This window comes from Protopterus annectens, chromosome 3.part1 (genome assembly GCF_019279795.1).
Source record: "Protopterus annectens isolate FY-2018-M chromosome 3.part1, PAN1.0, whole genome shotgun sequence".
Classification (NCBI taxonomy): Eukaryota; Metazoa; Chordata; order Ceratodontiformes; family Protopteridae; genus Protopterus; species Protopterus annectens.
The window spans coordinates 1395035612-1395059152 of NC_056732.1; the positions used below are offsets into that span (position 1 = coordinate 1395035612).

General features: G+C 38.3%; 1 protein-coding gene across 7 annotated transcripts in view; it reads left to right on the forward strand.

Moving 5' to 3' along the window:
- The window catches only part of RAB3IL1 (RAB3A interacting protein like 1), a 606739-nt gene that overhangs the window by 202584 nt on the left and 380614 nt on the right, over window positions 1–23541 (forward strand). For 6 of the 7 annotated variants that reach the window (XM_044067439.1, XM_044067437.1, XM_044067441.1 and 3 more), the window contains exon 2: window positions 12456–12708. The exons of the other annotated variant lie outside the window; for it this stretch is intronic. In XM_044067439.1, the coding sequence (XP_043923374.1) occupies window positions 12456–12708 (253 nt within the window). The remainder of the gene's footprint in view (window positions 1–12455; window positions 12709–23541) is intronic. 7 annotated transcript variants of the gene reach the window in all.

The window sequence follows — 23541 nt, forward strand, 5'->3', positions numbered from 1 at the left end:
AAGTCCAAATAAAAAGAAGGGAGGGGGGCTTCTCACCCATTTTGGGACCACCAGCCTTATTAGCTCATACGCTTAGCCCTGCCACCACAGAGGGTAATAATGCTGACATAAATACGCCAATGCACAGTAATAACAGGGATAAGAATGGATATATTGTCAGCTTAATTACTACATATACACCTTATGGTGAGTCCATAAGGGGCACCCTGTTAAAAAAAAACTGGTGTATCGTTATGGGAGACACAGATCTTGGATCTAAATTGGGTGCCCTACCAAGAGTTGTGTTTAGAAAAGGAGCTAACTTAAAAAACATGTTAGATAAAGAGCATAAATTGTACAACAGGAACCCAGGAATGGTTAAATGTGAAGCCTGTGCCTATTGCAGGTACATAGACATAGGTAGGGACTACACAGTTGCTAACAGGCATTTTTCAGTCACTGCTAGATATGACTGTAACTCTAAAAGTGTGGTATATTTGGCAAGATGTCAACTCTGTCTGGCATTTTATATCGGAAAAAAAAATCGTAGGTTCAAAGAAAGAATCTATGAACACAGTTATAGTATAAATAGAAATGGAGAAAATAATGCTTTGGCCAACCGCATTAGGGACAACCCTGGACACCACTTTAAATTTAAGGTGATCGACCAGGTGATGGAAGGCCCTAGAGGTGAGCATACATCCCTTTTACTCGAAAGACAAGAGTTATGGTGGCCACTTACCTTAAATGCGCATAGTTACCCAGGCCTTAATGAGCAGTGTTCTGTTATGTGTTTACTCAAGCTTAAAAGTTTATTACGCTGAATGAATTTATGAAATTCAGTATAGAATGTTCTTACCAGATAATATAATATTTTATGTACTTGTTTGTATGGATGCACCTTTTTGATTGTTTTTTATATATTAATAATTCTCCACTTTGTGCTTAAAAATTCTTTTAAAGTAAATATCTTTATAAATATGTAAATGCCTTTTAATAATCAGTTTTAAACTTGTGATGTAATGCATTTTATTGGTCATGTGATTTCTTGGTTATATAAGGAGGGGTTTTACTGTTTGAATTTGTCTGAAGACGTTCATTTGATTTGGGTGAATGAAAACACTCACAGATTAAAGTTTTGGTTTGCCTTTGTAGCTGTGTCCCTTTTACTTACTTTATTATCTCCCATAGCAGCCTTTTATAGAATGATATAGACTCAATCTTTAAAATAAATTTAGAAATGGCATTATCTAATAAGGAAATGAGTTTGGAGAAACCAGTGAGTTCCCGTTTTACTTACAGAAGGCTCAAAAATATTTTGGAATTGTTGGTAATTAAACCTAAATGAGACAGAGAAAATACAGGCAACATTTGACAGAGTATATCCATGCAAGACTTGTAATGGTTTTGTCATTTGTTTGTGACTCAGCAACTCATTCCATGACGGCCAAGATCATTAAAAACCTGCAAACATTTGCTTTATTATGGGGCTATATTAGGGAATAGTTACCATCATTGCCGTTTCCATTATCGTCAACATCGCTATATTTATTTTTGTTCTATTTTTTACTGTTCAAATTTGTTAGGCAATTTAAGGTAAAGTAAATGTTGAACTAATAACTAGTTTACTACTGTGTTATTATGTCACTTATTCTTGTTCATATTTATACTGCTGTATGCTTGTTAACAGCTGGCCTTCGTATTGAGTGGAAATAGTCCAGTATTTCTAACCCAGTTCATTTACATGGTTAACAAAGGAAATCAATATATAATGGAATGAATGAATGAAGGGCAGATTATAAACATATTTTATCATCTTCTGACAGGTTTTATTTGATAATTTTTTGCAGTCTGTCAAAGCATATATTTGATTTAATGATCTGCAAGTGTGCACAGTTCTATGTTGACAAAACTGACAGGACCCAGATCTAGTGCATTTAATTGACGAACCAGATTGCCAAAAATCTTTATTGTCAAGTCTATATTGTCAACAAATTAGTTTGTTGATCAACTAAAAGAAGCCAAACACCTGTAAACAACACAAACAATGTTTTTGCATGGTGGCCAAGCCCCCTTGTCCTTCCACACTCCTTGCTAATTATATACCAACTACAAGATCTCAGTACAGTGAAGAAAAGGTCAAAGTCACTGATCCCTACTGTGCCTCAATCTCATTCAAAATGTTTTGACAAATTAAATTGCTGATCACATGATCTCGACCATATGAGTTGCATTAATCTGGTTCATCGATGAAATGAAGTTAACCCAAGAACCCTGCATCCCACATAAAGGAACACATTTCAGATACTAACAGGAGTGCATTGACGATCAGTTTATTTATATATTGTAGAGATGCTAACCATAAGGTTAATTGTAAATTTCAAAAACTACAAACAGTAAATCTAGATGATGATGGCTATCTGAAAAATTAACTGTATCTTTCTGAATTAAAATGGCAACTGCTTGAACAGTATAGAAGATATGAGCTTGACTAGCATGCTTCTAGAGAACCACACATGCTTAACAGAAAACTTTGGTAATTTAGTTAAATCACTCGCTAAAAATGTTCACATTCAGTTTATTTTGTGTAGTGGATGAAATGCATATGATGCTAATTTTTATTTAAATGCTCTTGTGGATTACTTTAAATGTCTCTTGATGAAAGAATTGTATATCTCTGTTAGAAAGCTAGCCTATATTTGGTGCCTATATGATATGCTTTTTATGTATTAAACAGCTAGTGTTTTTTATTAAATATGTTCCTTTGTGCTGCTGTTGCAAATGGTCAGGTTTGTTTTTTTGGTATACTGCTTGCTTTTCTATTTGCTGATTCATTCTAAGCTGTAGTTTCTTTAGCTGTCAGTTTCTGTTGATACTGGGTTTTTTAAACCTAGTACTATCATCATTGCGACATCTGTATACCTCTTCCCTCCGTGTACTGCTACTTATTTCACCTCCTTACTGGAATCTCATCTCCCTGCTCTTCATGGAATAACTTCATTATCTCAGGGGACTTAAACCTCCTCTGAGTTAGGCAAGCTGTACCAACTTGCTAGTTTGTACTGATCAAATCACCCCTGTCATTCTATCTTAATTTCTGCCTATGGCCCACTTTTAGATTTTGTATTCGCCAGCATTACTAAATGCTATGTTTCTTTCCAAACTCCTCCTAATAGTATCACCAGTCATTGTCCTATTTTCTCATTATGGTCATTCAAAAAGTCTAAAGTATAACCTCCCATTAAGAGCTGTAGATCTTTCAATGTGTACTACAGGTTTTCTTATGTTAGTAGCTTGCAACACATTTGCTCACTGCAACTTGCTCAAAAAAGCAAGTTCCAACTCCCACTAGTCCGATCTCCCATAACTACTTAGCCCAGCTAACACTCGACCCTCCCAGAACCCTAAAACTCCCACACAGTTCTTAACCCGAGTCCTCACTTCCTTACCCTAAATTTCCACTCTCTCTCTCTCCCTAACTCTAAAGTCCATAATTGCTTCCTAACCTTAAACCCCCTTCCTTCTCTTTAACCCTAAAACTTCCTTTCTACTCCCTAAAACTAAATATCCCTTCCTACTCCGTAACTCTAAAATTCCCCTTTCTCTCCCTAACCCTAAAACTCCCTTTCTACTCTCTAACCCTAAAACTCCCTAAATCTAAATTCCCCAGTGATTCCCAAAACCTAAATATCCTCTTCTACTCCCTACGCTAAAATCCTACTAGATCACAACTCTAATCTACACTCCCATTACCTCATCACAGCTGTCTCACTTACCTTGCTCAAACTCAAATAATGCATTCAGGTAAGATGCAGCGACTGCTTGCCCAAACTCATATTTAAGTTCGAGCACAAGTGGCAGCTGACACAAGCTACAAGCTGGTTGAATTCATGGTTTGGAGACTCTGGCTTTTGAATGTTTAGGACTCACACTTGCAGTAGAACTTGATCCTTCACTCCCGCTAAAAAAGAAAACATTTTAATGCGACTTACAGCCGTTAACTAGACCCACTGTGTTCCTTTTCCAACTGTATTGATGCATGTAGTTATGTTAGCAGTGCACTACGTATCATACAGAATGACTTTTAGTTTTAAAAAGTAGAAATGTGGAAGAGATCTTTGTACATAGCTAAATATACAAATGCAAACACAGTTCCACGCAAGTACGGAAAGGTGCAATAGCCAAACTACCAACTGAACCTAACAAAAAACAGCCAGCACCATTCTTCAGCTTTCCAATACTAATTTAAAATATTAATATCTCACATGAAAGCACATTCTGCATACCACTTTTGGCTGTAAGCCTTCATCACCCTTCATTTACAAGGTGCAATGGCCAAACTACCAACTGAATCTAACAAAAAACAGCCAGCACCATTCTTCAGCTTTCCAATATTAATTAAATATATTAATATCTCACATGAAAGCACATTCTGTATACCACTTTCGGCTGTAAGCCTTCATCACCCTTCATTTACAAAATAAAAATCTGTCTGGATTACAATGTAGAATACAGATATAGTAATTAATAAGGCGGACAAAGGGGGTGCCGTGGTGGTTAGTGATTGGAGCATGTATTGTAATGAGGCCATTAGTCAATTATCTGACCAGAGATTTTATCAACTGATGCATTTAGACCATACACCAATGTTTAAGAAAGAAATAGATAAGTTTTTGGAGACAGCTATGGGGAAGGTATTGTTTCTAAACATACAGTTTTTCATCTTACAGTGTCGGATCCAGCAAAACAAATACTTTATATGTTACCAAAGATTCATAAAAATTTGGGAAATCCACCTGGTAGACCAATTGTAACTGGAAAAGGCTCGCTGACAGAACCTCTTTCGGCCTTTCTTACGTAATATCTAAAACCATTATTAAAATATGCACGTTCTCATATGCAAGGCACTACTCAATTTTTGAATATTTTTGAATATTATTGAAGATATGCAAATTGAACAAGGATGGTTGTTATTCACTCTAGATGTTGCCACCCTTTATACAAATATTCCACATTGGGCTGGCCTTATGGCATTAGTGTTTTGGTTAAATAAAGCTGACTTGTATCCCCCTGGTTTCACCACATTTTTATTATGTTTAATGGAACATGTTCTTACAAAAAATGTGTTTTATTTTGGAAACCAGTGCTATTTACAATTGAAGGGTACAGCTATGGGAGTTTCATTTGCTTCAGTATATGCTGACCTCTTCATAGGATATGTGGAGGAACAGTTGATTTATGATGAATCTCATAACCTGTTTTTAGAAACTATGGATATTTGGCGTTGAGATTTGGATGACTGTTGGTTGGTATGGAGGGCTGATCATGTGTGTTTGCAAGAATTTGTCAACTATTTAAATGAAAACAAATGAGGGATGCAATTTACCATCAATTATCACTCTAAAACTATTACATATTTGTATGTATTAGTTATGGTAATAGATGACGGAATATTGCAGAGTTCTATATTTAGGAAATACCCAAGGTGTAGCACCCTATTCATCCTAAACATATGATCAACAACAACACCACATCTCATTTTTTAACGCTTAGGAGGATATGTTCCTCTTCCTCTGATCTTAATAGTTATGAACAATATTTGGTTCATAGATTTTGTACAAGGGGATATCCTTTGGGGGTTATTAGTCAAGCATGGGTTGCAGCTAGTCAGGAGTCTAGACCTTCCTTGTTAGCCTGTAAAATTAGGTGGAAGGAGAATATACAACCTATTAAATTTATGGCGAAAACACACTGCTTTAATTAAAGAGATTATATCTAAACATTGGGATATTTTGGTTATGGAAGATAGATTGAGGGAAATGATATCCTCTAGATTTCACTTTTCGGTGATATTGTACTTGAGGGCCTCACCAGTTCGTTTCACGCAGAAGTGGGCGTGTCGCGAATTGAGTGACAGATGCGGTGGACCCGGGCTGTGCATCTTGATGCACAACTGGTTAATAGTCTGTAAATTATGAAACTGGCCTGTGACGGTCCTATTCTCAAAACAATTGTGACAGAGGTAGTAGTAGGTATATAATATGCGGAACATACCAATCAAGTTACAATTTTAAGTATTAAAATTATGTGTGCCTTAATATTACTTATCGAGAGGATCTGTTTGGATTTATTATTAGTATTTTAAATGAATCATTGACAAATACTATTTATTCTATGTTTAAAGAGTATTCAGTACCTGTGCTGCCCTGCTCCTTTTTTCAGCAGAAGAAATAGAGCTGTCATCAACAAATAACTTGCATTAGTTTATGTCTTTAAAACGCATTGATGCAGCTTTAGCTTAATAATTATTTGTCAAATAAATTTTACTAATGATGAAAATTCCCATGATGTGTGCATTTTTGTCCCATTTATTTATTTGTTTACTTGTACTAAGTTTTTAAGTGCGAATTTTAGCGTTGTGGTCGGTTTGAATGCAGGAATGGAAATGGCTACCAGAATGGTTCCTGCAGCTTGTTTTAAATTAAAAGCAAACTCTGAATGAAATAAAGGACTCCACTATTAATTAGTAAGGACTCCTTGTGAAACTATTGTTTTCTTTTTACATTTTGTTGTACATTTGGAGGGAATGCATATTCATGAATGACATATCACGGGGTGGGTTTTGGGCAGGGCTTGCTACTGCGCATCTCGTGAGGCCCTCAAGTACAATATCACCCTCTTTTCTTACAGAAAGGGTAAGACAATGGCTGGTGGTTTAACCATTACAAAAAAAGTCATAAGGAGTTTAGGGAGAAGCATCAGTTAGGATTAGATGGACGGAGACTAGTGGTCTGTTTCCCTTGTAGACATTGTAATTTTTGTAAATTTGTCAATAAGGTTAAATGTTTTTCTTCCAGAAATAGTTCTACAGTTTTGACATTTTTGTTTGTGGTAATTGTAGCATGGATTGGGTAGTATATCTGGCTACCTGTTTGTGCTCTGCATTCTATGTGGGGCAGACATCGCATCCTTTAAAATTAAGGATGTCAGAACATTTGAGTGACCTTCGTTGTGCTAAGTCAACTAGTACTTTGTATAAACACACTTTAAAACATGCTTCAGCTAGATTTATGTTTACTGTCATTGATGTATATTTTCATACAAATAATAAAATAGGCGGGCATCAAAGTTTGAATTATAAAGAACAAATGTGGATTATTAAACTGGGTGCTTTGTTTGCACCAGGGCTTAATGGGCAGGTGTAACAACCAATGGGGGGGGGTGTTGGGATTTGAAGATTTAAATGTGATGTATAAGTGTTTATTATGCACTGATGAAGGCTTACAGCTGAAACTGGTATGCAGGATGTGCTTTTATGTGAGATATTAACATATTAAATTAATACTGGAAAGCTGAAGAATGGTGCTAAATACAGAACTCAAACAATTAATGAGAGATTGAAATCCTGGCATGCATGGAGAGCTACAGATTAGGTTTGGTATTATAGACTGTTTCATTCACTCGGGTGAGACAGGGGAACTGCTTTTCAGGCAGCCAAGTATACTTTTTCTAAAACACATCATATGTTTTTTTAATAATCCAAAGTTGTTCTGGACTGAGCTCAAGTCACTCTTTGGTCATTCTCAAAGCTCAGACAGAATTTCAGCTTGTCACCCTTCTATAAGCTAAAAATGTAAAGGAATACTTTATAGCTACTTATCCTGGCACCCACCATACTTTCTTCACAGTCTGCTCCTCTGAACTACCCATGTCTCCTCATTCCTCAGACTTAGACCTCTGTGCCTTCCTTCCTAAATTTAATTTCAGTAATATCCCTGTTATGCTATGTTCTCCTGTTTAGCATTGTTTCTTCATCTAGCCCAACCTCATATCACTCACTGTATCCAAAGTGCTCCTAAAAATACTGCAGCCTTAATTCCCTTGTAAACGTCAGTAGTCCAACTCTGCAAGAATACTTTTAGCCAATAGCCAAGATTTTCTCATTATATTATATATCAGGTCTACTTTATATAATCGAACCACACTTTGCTGAAACTCTTTTCCTAGAGATGAAAAAAGCAAATGTTCACAGCAGCAGCAAAAAAATCCACACGGAAAGGAAGCAGTTAACCAATGTTAGGAAACTGCCCTCTTCCCCACTGTAGAGCAATCTCGGAGTTGGCATATATAGTTGGGAGGGTGTGTGTGGGGGTGCAGCCTCCCACCTACGCGATTTTGACATACTGTGGTGTGTGTTCTGTTCATAAGGTGGCCAAGTGCTTCCTTTCACAGTGGTATTTTTCGCTGATTTGAACATTTGCTCTCTTCATCTGTACAAAAAGAGTTTCAGTGAAGTGTGGCTCAATTATGTGACATAAACTCCATATATCATATTGCTCCATATATCATATTGCATCATATTCTAAGTAACTTCCAACGTGGCTTCAGGCTAGCTTTCAATACATTCACAGCCTTATTTGTGACAGCTTGGTGGATTTTTACCACTGGAGAGCAGGGCTGTAGCCAGAAAGTTATTTTTTGTACTCAAACCTAATGTTGCTTCCACCATCTGTGTAGCATTTTAAAAATGTGTTGCTCCCACCATCTGTGTAGCATTTTAAAAATGTACTCAACCTTCAAAATGCTACCCCAATAAATATAGGAAGGTGACCTGTTGTTTTCAAATGTTACCATTTATTCCCATAAAAATATGTTTATAGAACTGTATTCCTTTCACATAAGCATTCTTTGTATACATCTGTACTCTAAATATTTATTGCACAATTTTAAACAATCTACTTTTTGAGTGTTGAAGTTTCCAAGTGATGCTCAGAAAAAATGTACTCCTTTGAGTACACTGAGTATGCCTAGCTACACTCTTACTGTGGAGGAAGGACTACTTAATGGAACTATATCTGTTTTGCCTTTGACTTAAATGACCATTCTGTTTTTTTTTTCAGCTTTCTAAAACCACTTTATTTTTGATACCCCTAAGTGGCTGCAGAATTATTCAGATGACAGGCCAGTCATTCACTTTGGACCACCATTCTCTGATTCCACCCTCTTACAACCTAGCATTTCTGGTGGTCATTCTGTGGACGTGTACTTTTCTCTGTTTTTCTTAAGAAACCTTTTTGTCTGGTCTTGCAACATTTAAAACTATTTTCAGATTGATAACCAGCTGATGTTAAAAGAAGGAACTGATTGTTATAAGATACAAATGTTCCTATGAAAACCAATGTCCGAACTTTGTCTTTGGTTCAGCAGACATAAATCTATTAACTCAGAAAAAACAGTGGTGATATTTAGTAACTTTCAAAGACTTTCCTCCTCCATCTTTATGACTTGCGTAATCCTTTGCTCCTGCTGAAACATACAGATATCGTAGCATCTACCTGGGCCTCAATCTTTCAATTAATAGTCAACATTAACCTCAAATCACTTAATATCCCTTTTGCCAGTTACTTTTGAAGAATTGTATTCATGTGTAGTACAGACCTGTCAACTGTCCCTGTTTTGGAGGAATATTCCTATTTTCACACCTGGTTTACCTCAGAGCAAATGGTACCAGGTTTTGGAGATATGTCGCTACTTTCAGGCTTGATTTACCCCTTTACACAAATTTCTGAACCCCACCCATCACGTAATGTTTTGAAGCTCTCGTGTTGTGTCTTTCGGCTTTTCCCGGTTAGGGGTCGCCACAGCGGAACTCCGGTCCGCTAATGATTGGCAGTAGATTTTTACGTACCGAGTTGCCAGCTTTGACGCACAACCTTCAATGAAGGTACACCCATTCACGCATGTCTCCACACAGAAGACGCTCTAGCTGAGAATCAAACAGGACAACGTCGCTACCGCAGCACCACCACCGCAGCTCATTTTTTGAAGCTCTCTAGTATACAGAAATATGACCAACATACTGGTAGCACCAATAATTTAAGAAAGAGGTCACATGTCTTGCATCTCCTTTTTCAGAAACAGAATTTACCTTGAGTGAAAAAAATTAGCATAAACAATTCATTAAAGTCTACAGATTTTATATTGTCTCTTAAAAATGATGGGAAAATAAAAGCATCTTATTAATCACTTTGTTTTAAGTATTTCTGAGTAGTATTCAACATTCCTATTCAAAGCCAGAAGAGTTGTGTGTTATTTGGTATTCAAATGTTATGCTAATTAGCTGTCTAGATTTTTGGCTGAATGTACTTACATTTCAAGGGCCCTTGTTCCTGTTTTCAATGTTTGCAGGTTGAGAGGTATGATAGGATATAAATGCTACAAGCGTGCACTGCTTAATGTCCTTTGTCCTAATGTTTGAATGCATTTACGTCCAAACTGTACAAAGTGGACGTAAATGTGATCTGCCACCATGCAGACAGATGCTAAGCAAAGCACAATCCCTATTATCCTTTAAGTGTGTGATGTGCTCCTTGCAATGTTGGGCCTTTGATATTTGTGTATCCATGCACATGACCATGGCTACAGTGCTACAGCGTCCTTGGCCATAATTGCACATCTGGTCCTTGTGCAAGTTCCCATGCACTGATCTAAAGCAAGCAGAAAGGGTATATTCTGACTTGTTATGGCACACCAGAACCCCCCCCCCCCCCCCGCAGAATGGGTGAGCAGGAATTAGTTGCTTCACTCCCATCCCCTTCCAGACAGCTTTCTGTTGCTCAAGTCACTATTTACACCAGGATCATATAGGTTATAGTCAAGACCTTATTCTGTTATGACATAAAGTCAGCAGTTTTATTAGCAGTTCCTTTATATAAAGTTTATAAAGTGTAGGCTTTAATATGTTTTCTTCTTAATTTACCCTTCATGATGGTGTGACTTTGCCCACAAGTCTTTTAATTTTCCAGTAGCCCGAGAAAAGGCAGTTATATGAATCTCAGCAGACAATTGTAGGAATCTTTCCTAGACTTGTTAGAAAATCTGATCAACATGTTTTGTGTGCTTGGAATAAGCTGGGGAGTTTTCTGGGTAATATGACAGTAAAATTCTGATTTCCAGTTAAGTTACCTTCTAACTGGAATTGACAAACTAGCTTCTTGCGAATCAACTTTTTTAGGCAGTGACTTGCTCAGACTCTTGTACTTCCTTAAATATTTAATATTGGATTTTCAGTGTGATATTTAGTGGGTTTAGTATAATGGTCCTTTAAGAAGTGTTGACTAAGCCGTTAATCCATAATCTAGAGGAATGGCTTTGTTTTTACCCAATATACGGACAGCAAAGCCAGACATGATGTACCATAAGTAGTGACATCACTTCTGTATCTTCAGTATCCATTCTCTCTGTTTGCTGTTATGGCTGTTAGAGCTACATTTATGTTTTTAATGTGTGGGTCACATGCTCTGATATATATTCTGTTAACCTGGGGTGGTGTTGATTATTTGTGAGTGATAGGGTGGTGTTGATTATTTGTGAGTGATAGCACAGACACCAGGTATCTGACATACGGGATATTTATTTACAGTTTTATTTAGTCACATGACAAGGCTGATGACAGTAAATGGCTGTGATAGCCATTTTGATTCTTGTATGTTGGATATGTTGGATACCAGTGTGGCATCTTCAAGGAATGGAGCCTTCATTGTGTACATGGATTTAGTGGATCATACATATCATAATGTCAATAAGGTAAGCACCGCAATGCCTGCTATGTATTTTGATATGGGAATATAACAATCCCTGGTATGTATTAGGAGATGATAATATGGCAATGGTTGGTATGTTTTATGCCAAGTTAATATGATATCTGAGAGAGGCATTGCCTGCTTGCATTTAGGGAGAAAATGATGACATTGATTTATGATAAAAGATGGATATTACATTTGTTGTTGTCTTTAATGTGTTTACTGATGATATTACTTGGGAGTCATCTCTCTGTGAAACTTTCAAGCCTAGCATGGAGGCTAGAATAGACAAAGACTCATCATTTTTGCTCCAAGTGGCCAAAAGTGACTGTGTGGGGTGTGATACTTACTGATGTTAAGGATTTGAATTCAGACTGGTCAGCTTTGCCATTCTCATAGATCCAGATGTAAAGAGCGCTGTTTCAAAAGTGATCTAGTACATATATTTACAGTGAGCAGAACTTAATGATTGTATTTTCTTGGCAAACGTATTTATTGCAGAATGAGTCATGGTTTCACAACATACTGCACAGCTGTAATGTTTCAGTTTTACTTAAGGATGAAATTCACATAATGATTTGCCTGCTGTATACAGAGCTTGGAAGAGTGATAGATAAGCAAATTGGACTTTGTAAGACTGCTAAGAAAAGATTCTGTATTCTGTAAATACAAGCCCCTAGCATTGTTTTTATGGCTTCGCCACCCCTTAGTATGGGGGGAATACCCCATTATTTTTTTGTGCTCTTCTCTGAGAGCAGTGACACTGAGGTACCCCTATTAATAGCCGTCGAGGTTTAAGTCTCCCGCCCTTGTGGCTCTGATGGATCTCTAACATTAGCATGACATTTTGACCTGTATTTAATCCTACTGAAAATGTCTAATTTGTCTTTCTAGCCAAGCAGTGGTGGAAGAAGGAAAGCATCACTTAGCTAATCTGAGGATTGGGACCGTGTGGAAAGAATCAATGCCATCAGAAGATGGAATGGGACCAGGGTTCAAGTCTAAGGAAAGGGAGATTCAACGATCCATTCAGAGTGAAGAAGAACATACCAAAGTAAATTTCATGTCTCGTCTGAGGAGCTCCTCTGTAGAAATTCGAGAGAAAGGCTCAGAGATTCTAAGAGAAGAGCTGTTGAAAGCTCAGAAGGTATATTCGTACGTGTCAGTGACTGAATTGCTGAATGTTCTTGTTAAAGGTCAAACTAATGAAAGTAGATCAAACAAAGTGTTTTTACTTTCATTTTTGCTAGTAATGGTATAGAGCTGAGTAGTACAGAATGAAATATGTGCCTGGATTATGCTTTTATGTTATTAATAATTCAGTCTAGGGATATCATCTTCTGTGGTACAAAAGGATAAAGCCCTGATTGCACCACAGGTAACTAGTGCTCAAATAGCAGTTCAGGCATCAGACTGAGCTGACAGAGTAGGACAGGCATGCCCATCCTGATGGAAAACATCTGCCAGAGCAGGTTACAGAATGCTGTGATCCACTGACAAGAGGATTAACATTGCAGATCATGCCCTAGGGTGAGCTTTGGCTTCCCAAGCAACTGCCTTGTAATAGTGTTTGTGGAAGCATGCATGTGCATGGAGAGGTCATTGGAAAGGCCTTGTGGACCTCCACAGTGACAAAGATCATATTTCCCCTTACCCATAGGTGGAGTTAGGGCCCTTAAAAATACCTACATAGCTGGGAGGTCTCCAAGGGCACAAGCAACCTGAATGGCTGCCTGAATGATGCCCCTGAATGTCTTTCATTTCTGTGGTTCTTGGTGGATCCCTACCGCTGGGAAAAGGAGGGACTCAAGTTCCGTAGGGGAAGGCTTGATGGTCATCAGGCACAGGAGCAAAAAGAACGTACATATAGAATATCTATCTAGCTATATAACATTTTATGTAGAGTCATAGAGCTCTGTTATAGTGATAAAATGCAAGACTATGTCATTTGTACACTTTTATGCTCTTTTTTTCTGGATTATTAGCATAAGGCTTTGTCTGCTTTCTTTGCTATCCTGTGCTCTTAGAACACATATAGTGCAAGGAGAAAACCTGGGTGGGTTTTTGAGCCCACAGCAGCAGTAGTATAATGATCCATCCATACCTCTCAACTTCTTAGTGCAGAAAATCTGGACAAAGCCTAAAATGAAGGGGGGACAAAGGCCCAAAAAAGGGACAGATTTTAATTATTGCTCTTATAAACTTACAAAAATTGCTAGAATAACAGAATTTGTGTTAGCATACATTTTCCAAAAGATATGAAGTCTAAAACTCAAAATAATGTCATTATTTAGCAATGTCAAATCTTAGTGATTTGACAGAAAACCTTGCATTTTATGAGGATCAGACCATAAATATGAGGCAAAAATGTGGACATTCTGCAAAAATCTTACTATATGGTTTCCTATTTCATTCTTTTTTTTTTCTTGACTTCTATTAGGAGTGGGTGTGAAAGTGCATTTCCACATAATGCTGTCAGACTACCATCCCACAAATTCCCCTACCTGTGTGACTGTGGCTGTTTTGGTGTTGCTTACACACCAGAATCCATCACAACAATCTCTTTAGGAAAACAGAACCATCAGTAATTCAGATCTATACATCTAGCCATTTTTCAGATTCCAGATAGGCTTTTGATCCTGGAATATTAATGCCACAAACAAGTACCTGTCCACATTTTAAAACAGTCTCTTTATTTGAAAAAATATGTTCTTTCACTGCCTTTCTTTCAGAACTGGCCTTAACTGAAAGACTGAGCTTGCTTAATGAGAAACATGGCAACAAAAGCTCATGTTTAAAATCTTTATTATCACAATGGGACCTTGTTGGTCTACCAAATGCATTTCAATCGAATGCCACTCATTAGAAGAAAAATTGCCCAAAGCAGCTTTTAGCAATCTTTCAGGCTGTACTTTTCCCACTGTTTGCAACCTCAGAGTTGGTATATATAATCTGGGGATATATGAGATGACTCAGCCCCCCCTATGCAGGGTGAAGGTGCAAAAAAAAGCTTTAGTTTGGGAACACTGAAGGTGATTTTTAGCTGTTTTTTCTACCGAGCAACAATTGTTGTAAGTGCTTTTGAAGATTGAGTTGAATTCTCTGCAGATAGACTGGTTGGATTTTTACCAGTCCTTTTGACTTGATGAACATATCTTGTTTTGTTAAGCTTTATAAAGATGAAATATTACTGGTAGAATTATTTTTAATCTTTTTGTTTTTGGACCTGTATCCCTCAACTGTCTGGATTTTGCTAGAATATCAGGAGTTGTATTAATATGCATTTACTGAAGGATATGAAGACTTAAATGTATCCTCGGTGATTTGCCAGAAAACCACAAGATTTATGAGCAAGAGACCAAAAATCTGTACATTCTACAAAAATCTAAACAGTCCCATGTTTGTGCAGTCTTATAACTGGAATATATAAGTCCTGGAGGTGTGGGGTGTCCCTTCACATGGGGGTGAAGGGGGGCTTCCCCTTGCAAAAAAGTTTTCCTCTAATGTTCACTGGAAGTAATTTTAGTGAATAAATTTAGATTTTTTTCCCCATTTGCCAAAATGACCATCTGATAGTTGACATGAATCCATCACAAACACATGAACTGGAGAACCAGGCAATGCAGACCAGCAGTGCTAATTCTGAGTCACTGTGCCACAGTATCATCTCTATCTGCACATGGACACATACCAATGAATGTAAAATAGGTTTATATTTTGTTGTAATTAGTAATGTCCATTCAGTACACTTTATATTGTATTCATCCATTTTTCAATGCCTCCTTATTCTATTCAGAGTTGCAAGCCTACTTTAAGTATCACTGGTTTTGCCTAATATTTTTGGCCATGTTCCTCATAAAATTTTTGATTCTGTGGTAAATTACTAAGGATTGCAGTTGTTCAGTGATACCATACATTAGACTTTCATACTACTAATTGTTTAGAAAATGCAAGTTAATGCAAAATCTGTTGTTCTATTAACTTTGTAAGTGAATTAGAGAAATAATTGACCCCCCCCAAATATTTTTGGATTTGTCCAAAATTTTTGAACAAGGAAGTCAAGAGACCTGGAGGCTTTCCATCCATATAGCAGTTATATTCAGGCAGAAATCTTACTTTCTATATGAGATTTGTTTTTATTTATTGCAAATAATGGTCATGTTACAACTGTAGATATCCTTTACATTTTTGTTAGTTAATAATAGTAAATACAAATGTGTATTTTGATTATACTCTGTAGCTCTCACTAAATATAATTCTCACTTTGTAATCCCAAACTGAGACTGCAAATGTCATGTATGATGAGTGCTCTACCCCAGTAAACAAATTTTAAATAATCACAACAAGCATTGAGCCGAAGCACATAACTAATCCTGGATACAATACTAATCCATCACAGAGTACACATCCCCTCACACAAAATGCTGACATCTATCAGCAGTTTAGAGGATCACCAATTCGCCTAACAGCTTGTTGCTGGTATCTGGGGAAGAGACATGTGCTGTTAATGTATTGCTTGCCCTACTTACATGTCTTTGGCTCAGTCTAAGTCTGGGGGGGCACAATGTAAGGCAAATGCTCAACTCTTTTATAAAAGGAATGGTGTAATGGAGTAACAAGTATAGAGGAGCTGATTTGTTTTCAGCTGTCCTAAACAGAGGGAAGTCTGCAGTTTTATCAGCATCCATCTACTTTTAACGCATTAGAATGCACTAATGGAAACCAGACCTCCATGAGTGTGTTCTTGGCATCAGATGATAACCAGCCTTACCTCTGTTATTGTGTATTCTGCCATCACATCAATGGCCAGTCATCGGACGTGACCAAATCTAGTTCTTTGTCTGAGTCACCAGAATTTGTATGTAGAAATTCACTTACTGATTTTTGTTTTAATATTTTTGCCCTAATTTTCCTGCAATACCATTTAAGCCTTTACCCCTGTTTGCCACTTGTTTCATCTGGCATCCTAGGATAGTTCTGTGGAGTGGTAAAAGCTTCTACAATTAATAATAATTTGTAATGGTTCTGCAAGTCAGAGAAAGACAAATACGTGTTTTTATTTCTTGATTTGATTTTAAATCAATTTTAATAGTCTGTATCTGCTTTAGCCAAGGTCTTTAGGCCTATATTAGTGATTGCACTACATAGTTGCACTGAATTTTTGCTGTTTTAACTGGTCTTTTGTTATTAAGCCCTGGTTTCATTCTTGTGTACTGAGTGTATGTCAGGCTAGTTTAGGACTTGTCTTTTCATTGGGGCAGTTCCAGAGGAATCAGCTCAAAGCAGTTGGCTTAACTGTATGGGTTATATCCTGCCAGGGATATAACAGCTGGCCAGCTTCTAAAGCTTCAGGGTACCTTCCACATGCCCAAACCGTCAAGGAGTTTGAGCTGAGCTGACTAAAAGACAAGTTTGGACACAAAGCCCTTCAGAGCATTCCTGCCAGTAGACAGAGGTAAGTTGTGCCCAGAAAGGACAAGGCTAGGAATAACAAAAAATTAAATGTCCACACCCAGACGTAAAAAACACACCAAAAACAAGGGGGATGGACTGAGGGAGCAGCTACTGCAGCAGCGTTCATTCAAACATCTACTGTTATGGTAAGTTCAACTTACACAACTGTACTATGTTGGTCATATTGATCACTGCTGCTGTAGCCTTAATTATATGGGAAGATTATCATAGCTAACTATTTTTGGGAGGTGGAAGGAAAAGGGTCCAGGAGTCCCTGGAGATTTGTCCTAGCAAAGCATGATCAAGACCCAGAGAGAATCAAAATTATGGTGCTTTACAGTGCATTGTAAAAGTATGTACAGAGGACCAAGTAGCAGCTTCTAGAATCTAACCGTTTTCAAAAAGCTGTAGAAGAAGCTAAGGTCCTTGTAGAGTGGGCTTTGACCCTGCCTTGAATAGATTTGTTATGATGAGTATAATAAAAGGTAATAGCCTTGGACAACAGTTTGGAATAGTCTGCTTTGACACAGGTTGTCCCTTAGGTTCATAGATTAGCCCACAAGGGTGGTTAGCCTAGTACTATTTTAAGTCTTGTAAATTACCCCATGTGAGAATCAAATCCTACAACTTATGTCTGTAAGGTAAGTACCTTAACCCTTATGCCAACCTCCCAACATTATTCTTACCTTCACAAGAAATAAACAATTGATCCAATCATCTGAAAGATTTAGTTCCGTCAAGGTAGTACCTGCATTGTCTGTGGATATCCAAGGTATGGAGTAGCCTTTCTCCCTCCATTTTAGGTTCAGGAAAGAAAACAGGGAGATGGATAATTTGGTTTAAAGTGAACTGGGATACTACTTTACGCATAACAGAAGGATTAGTTCTCAAAGAAATCCTGTCCTTGTGGAAAATGAAGTAGGGTTGACTCGCCATAAGAGCTGGCTTGCAACTCAGTTACCCTTGTTGCAGCGGTCAGAGCAATTAATAAAACTGTTTTCCATGTTAAGAACCTCAAGTCAGCCAGATTAGCTTGTTCAAATGGAACAAATAGTTTCAGTAACACAAATTTAAGATCCCAAGGATGGGCCACCGGTTTACTTAGAGGCCAGTTATGCAAACCCCATTCAAGAACATTTTGCCATGCAACTGCCCTGGAAAAGGGGGATTCATGGGCAGACATGCTGAAATGACTGATAAATGAACCTTGATAGAGGAATAAGAAAGGCCATAGGATAGTAACTCACACAAATATTACAAACCAGAGAACAATTAGCCCTGAATGGGTGCTGGTTATGTTGCTGGCACCAACTAGATAACCTTTTCCATTTGCTAATATATGATTTTCTAGTAGCAGGCTTTCTTGACTCTGTTAGTACCTGGTGCACATCCTCCGAAAACAGGTGTCTAAAAGGAATCAGAACCCTATCATCCAGGTAGTCAGTTGAAGATGATTGATGCTGGGGTGTATGAACCACCCCTATTCTTGTGTGAATAGAGCCATTCTGTGAAGAAGCTTGTGGTAATTGCCTCTGGCCAGTTTCAAAATAAATAATCCAAAATGCACACTGCAGTCAGTAGGATGAAGAACCCAAAAGAAGGCTGTCTTAAAAATGATTTATTCTTCACACATAAAATCCCCACAGAATACACGGCTGAGCACTTTCATCCCCTGTCAGGGACTTCATCAGAAAAACAATCTGTTCCATGGTCTAGTGAAAATGATGCATCTGTTCTAGGGAAAACAAGCAACAGTGCCAGTAAAATTACCAATTCACAAAATCTACATTTTTTAACAGAAAAAACACACTTTCAAACCCTATGGCAGCCCTACAACCTTAAATTAAACACAATTTTCCACAGAAAATAGTTCAGCAGTAAGATACTACTGCTTCAAAACTGACAGAAACAATGAGCACTTCATTTAAAAGTATGTTACAGTCTTGAGGCAATCCATTAAAACACAACACTCCTAGCTTTAAAATAACTTTCCTGAAGATGAAAGTAATAAAACATTAGTAAAAAATAAGTTCCCTTTTGGGAAAAAAAAAACGTCCATTTTCTTATCTACCCAGCTAAGGAAAGCAGAAGCCGAGCATTGATCCTCAGAAGCCTCAGAGGAGTGTACTTTTCAGCTGCAGTAAAAGTCTGAAGGGCTACATGTCCAAACTTGTCTTTTAGTCAGCTCAGATCAAGCTGTTTGACAGTGTTGATGTGTTGAAGGTGCCCTGAAACTGGAAGTTGGCTAGCTGTTGTATTCTTGGCAGGATATAACCCATGTAGATAAGGCTACTGCAGCACTGATCAACATGAAGAACATCTGTTCTTGCCTAGCCTTATAATAATTTTAGAACATAATTCCCTCCCTCTCTCTGTTTATTGTCTGTTGACAGTAAATGTAAAAGTCTTATTTTGAAAAGTTTCTCCCCTTAAAACTACTCACCAGGCTAAAAAAGTTTTCTCAAAATTGCTTAATATTGAGTGTACTGATACTGTTTGTACAAATTCTAGTGTCAAAGTTGCTTTTTATTAAAATTTAAGTACTCAGTAGCAAGTCTATCCAAATATTATTCTAAAAATAAACTCCAAGCAGTTACAGCCATTCCTTTTGGTATCAAGAAGTGCACTTCCCACAACTTCTATACTAGGCTTGAATGAGATGGGTGTTGTGAGACAGTGTAAAAATTGCCTCATGCTATCTGATGATCATCTAGGACTCAAACAGCATAACACACTGTTTGAGAGATGTACATATATAATATCATTGGAGTCAAAAATCCCACACAAAGTAAACTCAGACACCAAAAATTTCAGCAGTACACAACACATTACACCTCTCCAAAACTTTCCCAATACATATAATCAATTATATGCTGAGGTTCTAAAGATTAACTTGTCTAAACCTCAAAGACTTTCAAAACACCCACAACACAGGCACAAAGCACACTTAGCATATTACTTTCTCACTTAACACAAAGAGTCCCAAAGTCACAGATGCTGAGCCTATAAGGCAGGCATCAACCCAACCAAACATTCTTGTTAAAGGTGACTTCATTATAAGACATACAGATGTGCCATTTATCAGACTGAGCAAGGAAAGAGTGATGGTTAGTTGCTTGTCTGGTGCCTGGATCCATCAGATCATGCACGCACTCAAGTCCTTGTTCAACAAGTACCAGTATGACTGTGTTATAGTTCATGCAAGTGTCAATGATTTGAGGTGTACTTTCAGACTGTGTGCCCAGAGTAGGTATGAGCCCAGCATTGAGCAGCATTCTCCCTTCTCTAAAGATGATGCTACTATATGAGCAAAAATAATTGACTTCAATAATTGGCTTAGTTTTTGGTGTCATTTAAAGGGAATCCGATATTTGTCAAACTCAGAGGATATGACTGACAGACCATGCTGCTTCATCAGGGATGGCATGCATCTTTCCCCTCCAGGGTTTCGATCACTAACAAATACATTGTCCATCCCCATAGTGCCTTTTTAGGCAATGCCAACCTGATAAACCTACTAACATAAGGAAACATGCAAAAGACAGTATGAAGTTGTTATTGACAATTGCTTGGAGCCTGAACATGAAATTACTCCCTACAAGCCATTCTCCACATCGAAGACCTTGATGTCTGTGTAGTGACTGAGGTATGGTTTAAAATAGACAGCATTCCAGCTGTGCAGGGATATAATGCCTTTCCCACGTGTAGAACAGCTACTGCACAGAAGAGTTCAAAAGGTGAAGGTGTGTCAGTCTACATTCAGAAGAGATTCACATCAAGGCTGGTAAAGCAGTATGATGCACTAGAGCTTCTTCATGTCCAAATAACCATCAGAGAGGTCCCATACCATATATTAACTAGCTACAGAACTCCATCTATGAGAAAGAAAGCCATAATGCCTTTCTATAGGAATTAGAATCATTCAGTATTAAACCCAGTACCATTTTTCTAGGTGATCTAACCTGTCCATCTATGGTCTGGGAAACTACAACACCGCTAATGCACAAATACAGAGATTCCTTGACTTTGTCAATGCACTAGGGGAAATCTTGTCCTTACTAATACTGGAGCATCTTGCACCATTCCTTTTGTATCCAACATTTGTTAGTTCTGACCATAAAGCAGTCTCCTTTGAAATAAAATTGAAACCAGAGATCTCTTCCACACAAGTTACCTTTAAAAATTTCTTTGACAAACTACCGACTCCTAAGTGATAAATTGGAAAAATTCAAATCCCCACCAAACCCAGTTAACTCCACTGAATACATAGAAATCTACACCACCACAGCATACCAGCATGTAAACAGCTGCACAGATTCAGCTGTACCCTGTAGGAACAAGAACAGGGCAAATCCAGAAATAAAACCCAAGTGGTGGAACTTTAATATCAACAAGCTTTATAATAAAAGGAAAATAATTTTGACCAAAAGTAAGAAGAGTAAATCGCTGAATGTTAGAGTCCTTGTCACTGAAATAAACTAACAATTTAGGAGCTTATTAGATCCACAAAAGTCAGAGACAATCACAAGGCATTTTTAGTTATGTTTGTAATCTCAAAAGCAGAACGCAGCAATGCGCTGAGCTATGAACGATGTTACCTACACGGAGACTGATGATATGGTCCCAAGCCCGGAAAATGGGGAGGATTGCGTCAGGAAGGGCATCCGGTGTAAAATTTTGCCACATCATATATGCAGAAAACTGTACAGAAATTCATACTGGATCGGTCGAGGCCCAGGTTAACGACTGCCACCAGTACTGTTGGCCAACAGGGTGCTGGCAGAAATTGGGCAACTGATGGCCGAAGGAGGAGAAGAGGCGGAAGGCATGCCCGAAGGCAGGTAAAGGCTAGGACTATGATACTGAGGGTCGGAGGCTCGGTTATAGGTGGTGGTTTGCAAACACACAAGGTGTGCAGGTTGAATCTCTCAACAAGGATAAATGGCTTAGGAAAATGGCTCAAGGGCAGTAGCTAGTAACTAAAACTAAGAACTTATGAACCTATGAACTATGAACCTTGAATGTTGGTAGTATGACTGGTATAGGGAGGGAGCTAGCTGATATGATGAACTGAAGGACAGTTGGTATATTGTGTGTGCAAGAGACCAGATGGAAGGGGAGCAAGGCTAGGTGTATCGGAGGCGGTTTCAAATTGTTTTATCATGGTGTGGATGGGAGGAGAAATGGCATAGGCATTATCCTAAAGGAACAGTATGCTAAGAGTGTTTTGGAGGTGAAAAGAGTGTCGGATAGAGTGATGTTTATGAAGGTGGAAATTGATGGTGTAATGATAAATGTTGTTAGTGCATATGCTCCACAAGTTGGGTGTGCGATGGATGAGAAAGAAAAATTTTGGAGTGAGTTGGATGAAGTGGTGATGACTGTACCCAAGGGTAAGAGACTGGTGATTGGAGCAGATTTCAATGAGCATGTTGGTGAAGGGAACAAAGGGGATGAGGAAGTGATGGTAGGTATGGTGTTAAGCAAAGAAATGCAGAAGGTCAGATGGTAGTGGATTTTGCGAAAAGGATGGACATGGCTGTGATGAATATGTATTTTAACAAGAGGGAGGAGCATAGGGTGACATACAAGAGTGGAGGAAGATGCACACAGGTGGATTATATCTTATGTAGAAGGGCCAGTCTAAAGGAGATTGGAGACTGTAAAGTGGTGGCAGGGGAAAGTGTAGGTAGGCAGCATAGGATGGTGGTTTGTAGGATGACATTGGTGATCAAGAAGAGGAGGATGAGTGCGAGGGCAGCACCAAGGATCAAATGGTAGAAATTGAAAAGGGGTAATTGTGAGGTGATGTTCAGGGAAGAGTTAAGACAGGCACTGGGTGGCAGTGAAGAGTTACCGAATAGCTGGGTAACTACAGCAGAGCTAGTAAGAGAGATGGCTAGAAGGGTGCTTGGTGTGACATCTGGAAAGGGGAAGGAGGACAAGGAGAGCTGGTGGTGGAATGATGAAGTACTGGAGAGTATACAGAGAAAGAGGTTGGCGAAGAAGAAGTGGGATTGTCAAAGAGATGAAGAAAGTAGACAAGAGTATAAGGAGATGAGGTGCATGGCAAAGAGAGAGGTGGTGAAGCCTGAGGATCAGGCGTATGAAGAGTTGTATGAAAGGTTGGACACTAAGGAGGGAGAAAAGGACCTGTACCGATTGGCTAGACAGAGGGACCGAGCTAGTAAAGATGTGCAGTAGGTAAAGGTGATAAAGGATAATGAGGGAAACTTACTCACAAGCGAAGAGAGTGTGTTGAGCAGATGGCAAAAGTACTTTGAGGGGTTGATGAATGAAGACAATGAGAGGGAGAGAAGGTTGGATGATGTGCAGATAGTGAATCATGAAGTGCAGTGGATTAGCAAGGAGGAAGTAAGGATGGCTATGAAGAGGATGAAGAATGGAAAGGCTGTTGGTCAAGATGACATACCTGTGGAAGCATGGAGGTGTTTGGGTGAAATGGCAGTGGAGTTTTTAACTAGATTGTTTAATGAAATTTTGGAAAGTGAGAGGATGCCTGAGG